Source organism: Chinchilla lanigera, unplaced genomic scaffold (genome assembly GCF_000276665.1).
Source record: "Chinchilla lanigera isolate Chin_1 unplaced genomic scaffold, ChiLan1.0 scaffold00036, whole genome shotgun sequence".
In the NCBI taxonomy this organism is placed as follows: Eukaryota; Metazoa; Chordata; class Mammalia; order Rodentia; family Chinchillidae; genus Chinchilla; species Chinchilla lanigera.
The window spans coordinates 8,310,261-8,318,788 of record NW_004955437.1 but is presented as its reverse complement, the minus strand read 5'-3'; the positions used below and the strand labels follow the sequence as shown (position 1 = coordinate 8,318,788).

At 58.6% G+C, this 8,528-nt stretch overlaps 1 protein-coding gene across 4 annotated transcripts in view; it reads right to left on the bottom strand.

Moving 5' to 3' along the window:
• Nucleotides 1–1,352, bottom strand: part of Taf8 (TAF8 RNA polymerase II, TATA box binding protein (TBP)-associated factor, 43kDa) — an 11,108-nt gene extending 9,756 nt beyond the window's left edge. For all 4 annotated transcript variants that reach the window (XM_013516780.1, XM_013516781.1, XM_005389711.2 and 1 more), the window contains exons 1-2: nucleotides 1,035–1,352; nucleotides 744–886 (exon numbers count right to left, since the gene is read on the bottom strand). In XM_013516780.1, coding sequence (XP_013372234.1) covers nucleotides 744–788 — 45 coding nt within the window. In that variant the 5' untranslated portion in view covers nucleotides 789–886; nucleotides 1,035–1,352. The remainder of the gene's footprint in view (nucleotides 1–743; nucleotides 887–1,034) is intronic.
• Between the last annotated feature and the right edge of the window lie 7,176 nt (nucleotides 1,353–8,528).

Below are 8,528 nucleotides of genomic sequence, written 5' to 3'. Positions count from 1 at the left end.
AAAAAGAAAAAGAGAAAAGAAAAAAGAATTGGGGGCGGGATACTGGGAATCGAACTCAGGACCTCGCAGTTGCCAGGCAGGTGCTGCACCGCTGAGCTATATCCCCAGCCCATGTTTGGATTTATAGATCTTGGCTGAATAATAACTGAACCCTGAGGGTGTACTAAATACAGAGCAACCTTTCTGGTAACCTAAAACATTCCCGCAGGGAAAATGGCTTTTTCACTTCCTACTTTAGCACGTTAGCAGAATGTATAGCTGAAGGAATACGCGTGATGGGACTGAATAAATCTGCCTCACAAGAAAAAGGAACTCTCTCTTGCTCCTCCCTGCCGTACGCCATCCCATTAACAAGAAAAACTAGAACAACAATCCATTATGTCGAGGAGGGGAGGGCGAAGCAAAGGATAACAGCACAGAAACGCAGGGAAGCTAGGTATTTTGAAAAGGGAATCCCTCCCAACCTGGGCTGGCCAATAAGAAGGTAAAAGCGGTCTCTTTGGACCAATCACAAGGTGTTCCGGGCCACACACCAGGGAGAAGCCAATCAGGGTACAGATCCATGAACTCTGGAGGCATTCGCCAAGTCCCAAGAAGGGGGGCATATACGGCCTGAAAGACCCTCCTCCACTCGGAGTTCATGATGGAGCTGGACTTCCGGGGATAAGCGTGTTGTCTAGGCTAGAGGGAAGTTAGAGGACACCAAACTCTCTAGGTTCCGGTCCCGCGCCTCTCTCCCTTACCGTTCCAGAGCCGCTGGCCCCGGGTGTGGACGCAGCGTCGGCCATCTTGCTGTGGCGTCGTCAGCGTCAGCGCGAGGCAGGATGGGACTTGTAGTCGCGGGCGGCGCGGCGACGAGGGGCGGGGCTGATGGGCTCGTGACGTCCTAGGGGCGTGGCACGGCCCCAGGTGAATCCTGGCCACGCCTCCCTGTCGCCGTGGGTACCCGCGCGCCCCAAGCCTGGGACTCGGGCTTAAACCCGGCTCCACTCACCGCCTGTGGGACTCTGGACCCCTCACCTCGCCGCACCTACCTCAGTTTCCCCTTTGGACACCATCAGCGCGCCCACGCGGCCGGCCGTGCCTGCGGCGCAGAGGGTTGGAGCGCGCGTGGTTGTTTACGTCCTGAGGACCGCGCCCCCCTCCGCCCCCGCTCCCCACTTCCTGCCCAGCTTCTAACCCGCCGGGCGGCGCCGGCTGTGTAAACACGTCCGCCCGCGCGGGCGGCCGTGGGTTTGTTTGGGCGCCGGGCCGGAGGGGACGAGGTCCCCACCCCCCCAAGGATGCCGCGTCCTCCCCAAAGACGCGCCGACGGCGGGGACGGCGGCGAGGCCCCGCGCGCCCCGGGACGAGGTAGGCTGGGCGGCTGCAGCCCCGAGGTGTGCGGCTCGGCGACCCTCTCTCGGTGTCGCTCGCGGCCGGGCCGGGGACCTGGAGCCGGGAGCCGGGAGCGGGGCGAGCGGGTTGTGGGGTGCGCGCCTGCGTCGCCGCCCCGCGCTCCGGAGCGCAGCTCTGCCCCCCAGGGGAGCGCTCCCGCCCGCGGGGATGGGGATGGGGATGGGGATGTGGGCCCTGGGCTGCGCTTGTGACCTTGGTGCCGGGCCGGGGAGGGACCCTCCGCGGCGTCCCCCGGGGGGCGCACAGCTGGCACCGCACTCCCTGTGTCTCCCAGTGTGGAAGACGCTGCTGCCGCCCCTGGGAGAGGGGGTGTTTTCTTTGCATGAACCCAATGCCGCAGGCCGTACGGATGCTGAGGGCGCGGAGATGTCGCGGTCCCCGGCTCGTCTGTCCGGTCACACGCAGCAGCCGCGCGGGGCCAGGCGCTCTGGCTGGGGGGCTGGGGGCCGTCACAGACACGCGCCGAGGTCGCCAAGCAGGGGATCTGGAAGCCGGCCTTTGGGGCCCTTATCCCCCAGAGCTGGGCTGAACCCCGGCTGTGGTGTCCAGCACTGGGACACACGGTGACCCCAAACCAGCCCTGCTCTTTGACCCACCGTCCACGTGAGAACAGGAGGTGGGAACCAACCAGATGGACCGGCCCCAGAGTCCCCTTTGGGTGCGGATGAGGGGTTCCCGGGGCGCAGTGACCGTCCTGGGACTCAGCCCCATCCTGAGCTCTAGCGATGCTCCCTGTGACCGGGGCTTGTCCCCGGCCGCCCGCTCTCTGCGGGCGGGACCTGACGTGGGTGGGAAGTGGCTGTCGAGGGGCTTCTTGCGTCCTCTCCTCTCCCTCCTGGCTCTCAGAGTCGACCTTCGTAGCTTGCACAGTGGTTTCTGAGTTTGACCGCTCACTGTGGTCATGTACTGTCTACACGGGTGAGGGGTCGGAGCTTCTGATTGGTCCAGCGGACCTCTGTCTGTGCTTGGTCCTTGTGCCCGCGACATCTGTGGTCCCGAGTGTCTTCCTTTTCTGTTCCCATCCCTCCGAGGGTTGAATGCTAGCTGACAGTCACACGGCACAGGTGGTCAGGTGCCCGTTGGTGGCTTTCATAGGGCCCTCTTCTCCGTCCTGAGAAGTGTCACGGGGACACCTTGTGGGAACTGGCACGGAGATGACCAGTCCTCCTGCAAGGGGAGTGGGAAGTCAGCGGCACAGCTGGGACCATCCAGCCACCTGCCTCCTGGGTGGGCTGTGTGGGGAGTCTGGCTTTGGGATCCTGAGGGTCACTGTCCCTGTCCTGGGCAGTGCCCTGTCGGGGGTGATGTGGAGGTGTGAACCGATGTCGGTTAGCCTAGCTCGGAACTCGAGCTGGTCACAGGGCTCCAGCATGCCTGGTCTAGGGCTGCGGGGACAGCACAGAGCTGGGTGTGTGTGTGTGTGTGTGTGTGTGTGTGTCCCTGTGTAAGGCTCACTCCCCCAGAGGAAAAGGGAAAATAAATAATCTAAGGTTGCATGCAAGAAAGAATTTCTTTTTTTGTTACTTGGTTTTATGAGATGGGTCTCACGGTGTACTTTAGACTGGTCTTGAAGTTACTATGTATCCCAGGTTGTTCTCAGACTTGCTGCGGTCCTCCTTCCTCAGCCTCCCAAGTGCTGGCTTTAGAGGCATGCGCCACCACTCCCGGCTAAGAAAGAATTGCTCCAGGAGGATGCCGCATGTGGGAACCTGGGAATGTGGGAAACGAGAGCTTCACCTTCTGACTTCGAAGCATCTGGTTCCCTACGGTGGGGTGGGGCAGTGCCACTGGTGTGAGCCGGCATCCGGGCATTTTCCCACCTCCTTTCTGGACCCTCGGTTTCCGGTAGGGGACCTGTGCTGGGGGGAAGGTTGAGAACACCTTGAGGGGTGTGAGGGGGATGGGTGTCATCACAGGACTCCAGGGCAGAGGGGGGCAGTGCCAGATGACAGGGAGACAGGATGTTTTTTTCAGAGCGAGGCAGGCTGCTCCCCGCCCCCCCTGCCCCGTCCTGGGCGACGTCCCTGTCCCTCCCCTGCCGTGCCCTCCCCTGCTGTTCTCTCTCTCCAGTGTGTGAAGAACAGGTTGTACTTTTGAGAAACCACAAGAGGAAGTCTTGGGAGGGCTGGGGTGGGGAAAGTTCTGGGGCCCTGGCCAAGTTCGGTTTCCTTGCTGGGCGCTAGTCTGCTTATCTCGCCTGGGAAGCCATTTAAATTTTAAAGCTTTCCGTTTCAAAGAGCCGGCCACGCTGCCCTCCTGTCCCGCTGTCCCCTCGCCCCACTGGCTGGCTGGGAAACGCTCATCCTGCTGTCCCCCCTCCTCACCCCTTCACCCCCCCCCCCCGCACTCCCTGGAAAGGAATGCGGCTCTGGTGGCCACTTGGAGGCCAGATGGTGTCACAGGAGCTGTCCTGGGCTTTGGGCTGTGTTATCTCACCTGGTGCTCCCTGGGACTCTGGGTAGTAAAGACCTGCAGCCCCTCTTACAGATTCAGGGAGGCTAAGATACCTGCCCAACGCCGTGCAGACAGGGTCCACATTTGAACATGAGGCTGTCTGGTTTCCAAGCGCCCTGCTGAACTTCAAAATTAACCCAATAATGGAGGTCAAGACCTAAAGGTTTTGGTTTTGGTTTGGGGGTTGGTTTGTTTGTTGAGACAGTGTCTGTGTAGTGCGGGCTGGCCTTGAAGTCAGTAGTAGCCCAGGCTGGTTTTGAACCCTCGAAGATCCTCCTGCCTCAGCCTTCCGAGTGCTAGGATTATAGGACTGGCCACCATGCACAGCTTCTGGAAGTGAATAAATTTTTAAAAAGGAAGTGAAACCAAGGGAAGAAAAGATGGTTTAGGTGAAAGGTTGAGGAAGGAGGTGGGGGGAACCTGTGGGATCAGAGTTCTAAACTGAGGAGGAACTGTCCAGCATGGTGGCTATGCATTTCTGTAATCCCAGCACTCTGGAAGGCTGAGGCAGGAATGTCATAAATTGCAGCCCAGCCTAGGTAATTTAGCGACTTTGAGACCCTGTCTCAAAAAATAAAAAGGGGCTGGAGGTGTAGCTCAGGGCAAAGGTCTTGCGTTCAATTCCCAGTACAACAGTCAATCAATTGATCCGTCAGTCGAAACGTTCTATTAAACAATTGCCTGACCCGCGTCTGAAGGAGGCGGTGCCCGGTGACCCCTGCGGTCACCCCGCACCTGCTCTGTATCCTCCGCGCGGCCGCCCCTTCGTCGTCCACCAGGTGGCGCTGTTGCCCAGTGCATCTCCCTGGCTGGCTGAGTGAGGATCGCCGCTGGGTTCTCCAGGCCGCAGCTGGTTTCCCAGGACCTCCGCCCCCACCCATCCGCAGCTGTTTGCACAGCAGGGCCGAGCGCCGCTTTGGACCCGGAGAGGCCTCGTACAATGTGCTCTGTGGCTCAGGCCAGAGTGCGGGCTCGGCCTGTGGGACAGGCTCCTCTCCTGGGTTAGGGATACACAATACCCCCTTTTCTCTTTCCCCTTCCTCACCTTCCTTTGCTCTTGACTTGTGTTGTTGTGTTGTGTTTTCTTTGTTTTGAGATAGGGTCTCGCTGTGTAGTTCAGGCTGGCCTTGAATTCACTATGTAACCCAGACTGGCCTTGAACTTAGAATGATCCTCCTGCCTCAGCCACCTGAGCTGGCTGGTTTTTTAAGAGAGGGCCTCAGTATGTGGCCCAGGCTGGCCTCCAACTTAGGATCTTCCTGCCTCAGCCTCCCAAATGCCAGTACTGCAGGTATGCGCCACTGTGCCCAGCCTCCTTTGCCCTTGAGGTAGCAGGACGTGCGTCCGGGAGCAGAGGACAGGCCAGCAGACCTTCGGGCACCACAGGAATGGCCTTTCCTACCCTTCACACTTGATCTTAGCCAAAAGGCCGAGAAGCGATTTTCCTACCCTTCAAAGGGCAGGATGCCAGGTCATCTCTGGCGAGGGGCCTCTGAAACCATCACCTCAGCAGCCTGGCCGACGTACATCCCGGACAGCCACTCCGGAGGGGAGAGGTGGAGGCCAGGGGACTGGGGAGGAGAAGCCTGCGGGATCCTCCCCGGTAGCCCCGGATCTGCTCGCTGCCCGCGCACCCGCGGAGGGGTCCGAGCCCAGCTGACCGAGGCGCCCAGCGCTTGCACTGCGGAGCAGGACGCCTTGGTCCTAACCCGCGGGTGAGGCGGGCGCCCCCTGCGGGCGCCGCTCTTACGCGCCCTGTGACTGGGAAAAGGCCCAGCGGGGACCCCGCCCGCAGGCCTCATGACTCCTTTCCGGGTGCGAAGGCTCCGGATCTGCTGCCCACATTCCGAGGGTGAGGATCCTGGTCCCCGCACAAGCTGCCCGTCTTCTGTCCGTCTCACGCAGCCCGGGAGGAGAGTGGTCTTTATTGTTTGTTTGGTTTTTTTTCTTTTTTCTTTTTCATGTGCCAGGGGTGAAACTCAGGGCCATGCTTGCTCGGCAAGCGCTCTACCTCTGATATAACACCGCAACAAAGCAGCCCTCTTATGCGGCCTTTACAGACGGAAACAGAGGCACGGGGTGGGAGCAAGGCCACTCCGGCTGAGGCTTCAGCGTGGCTAAGCGCCAGGCAGAGCGTAAGTCCTTCTGGGTGACAGCTGCTGTCCCACCATGAAGTCATAACTGTCCCCCAGACCTGCCCCTAGGGCAGCCGTGCAGACAGTCCACAACCCCAAGGGCGGGCTGTGGTGGTGCATGTGTGTCATCCCAGCACTCTGGGAGGCTGAGGCAGGAGAATTGCAAGCTGGAGCCCAGCCTGGGCAATTTAGTGACTCAGCGGGACCCTGTCTCAAAATAAAAAATAAGAGAGGTGGGACGTAGCTCAGTGCAAAAGCCCTGCTGCAGTCTCTAGTGTGACAGCAGACCCACGAGCCCTGGCTTCGTTCTTCCTCAGCCTCTTCTAGAATAAACACTGGCTGCCCCCTGGCCAGTGGTCGCATTGCTGGACACAACACTCAAGGGGGTCGGGGTGTCTGGGCGCTCCAGGCCTGGTCCCGGGGTCCCCGGCCCCGTCAGGCCCTGCTCCCTGGGCTGAGCGGTAGGCCCTGGAGGGCGTCCACGTGGCCCTCGCGGAACCCTTCCTGAGTTCTGCTTTGGTGGCCCGTGTGGTGGACATCAGCTGTGGGTAGGACTGGGCAGGGTCTGTCCCCTCCCTGTGGGTGACAGCGCTGTCCCCTCCCAGCGCAAGCTCCAGCCCGTCTTCCTGGGCAGCATGCATCCGGAGCCCCTGCCTGTGGAGCCGTGGCCCTGGGGGAGGACCTGGGCTGTGTTCGCCCTCTCCCGGTTGGTCGGGTGGCAGAGCAGGAAGCAGGCCCAGGACGCTCCAGCTGCTGTGCGCCCCTGTCCCTTCCTTCCTCTTCCCTCCCACCAGCTGCACCTGCTGCCTCCATCTTGCCCTGAGCTTTCTCCAGGAAGAGGCTGAGGTCCCTCCGAGACTCTTCCCGAGCACACGGCGTCACCTGTCGGTGTCAGCAAATCTTTGCACACTTCCGTGTGCTGTGCCTGTCTGTGCTGTGTGCCATTTGTAAAGAAGTGTCTCATGTTTTGTTGGCTCATTTCTCAGCTGGCCATGGTGGCACACCACAGCCTCTGGAAGGCTGAGGCAGGAGGGTGGAAAGTTGGTGCTAATTACTGTTATTTTACAGTGACTATTAGTATTATGTTACTATTATAAGCATTACTGTTATAATTTCTTGCTTTTTAATTAATCAGTTACTTAAAACTTCCCCAGCAGCAAGTAGGGAAGAGAGGATAAACAGGGAGAAGGGAAGAAGGGAGAGAAAAGGGCGCTTTCAGCCCCAGGGCCCCTTGGAACTGATCTGTGTGTTCTGACACAGCCAGGGTCAAACCTTCCAGTCTCAGAAACTTGACACTCTTCACAGTCCTTCCTGAGATTCTTAAAGACCTCTTGTTTATGGGCTACAGATACGGATATTGAATCTCTAATAAAAAATTGAATGTGACCAGGCATGGTGGCACACTCCTGTAACCCCAGCACTCAGGAGGCTGAGGCAGGAAGATGGCAAGTTCAGAGCCAGCCTTCACCTTTCCCTAGGAGCCCTCTGTGAAACGTCAGGCCCCAGCAGATGTGTTTTTCAAGGGCAGAACCCTGAGGAGTGGCCCAGGTGCCTGCAGAACTCAAAATAAACATAACAGAAGGGCTGGGATGTAGCTCAGAGCTCCCTGGGTTCAACCTCCAGAACTGAAAAGAATTTTGAATATGAGCTATTTCTAAAATATTTATTAATTCCTTTAAGATAACAAGAAACCCAGTGCATGGTAACATAAGAGTTACATTTTTATAAAATGATTACTGTATCTTCCAGAACCAAAAAAACTTAACAAGCAGTGCAGCCCGGACTTCCATTTCTGTGCCTCTGTGTCCCTGCCTGCAGTGCAGGTTTGGTCCGTGGTGGCAAAGACCTGGCCCTACACGTGATAGTGGGAGGGGCCGTGTGGACACACAGTGTGGCGGCCGTGCGGGTGGCAAGGGCATTGTGGCAGTGGTGAGGAAGCCGAGGCAGGGGTCTGGACCTGATGTAGGTAGAAGGGAGCCATGGGAGGTTTTGGAGGGAGGAAGTACCTTGAGCAGAATTCAGCAGGGGGAGCTGTGGGGAGGAAGTAGCCGACGGCATTGGCCAGGGACAGTGGCACACACCCTGCAGAGGACTGAAAGGAAGGGGGCACAGCAGGGATGGAAGAAGGGGACACCTGGCAGACCGCTTCAGGATGGAGACCCAGGGTTAGTCATCAGCAGGAGGAAGGGTGAAGGAGACTCCTGAGGCAGGAGATTTCGCGCACACTGTGGAGAGCGCCCCGGGCTGTGCGCTGTTCCCAAGTCCTGGGAGGAACACTAGGGAGAGACAGCTCTGGGAGGCTGAAGTAGGAGAATCGCAAGTTCCAGCCCAGCCTAGGCAACTTTTTTTTTTCTTTTTTGGTACTGGGAATCGAACTCATGACCTTGCACTTGCTAGGCAGGCGCTTGTGCCGCTGAGCTACATCCCCAGCCCTAGGCAACTTAATTATTCAGGGAAACACTGCCTCAAAATAAAAAATACAAAAAAATAAAAAATAGAAAGTACAAGCTGGGTGTGAAGGCACACCCCTATAATCCCAGC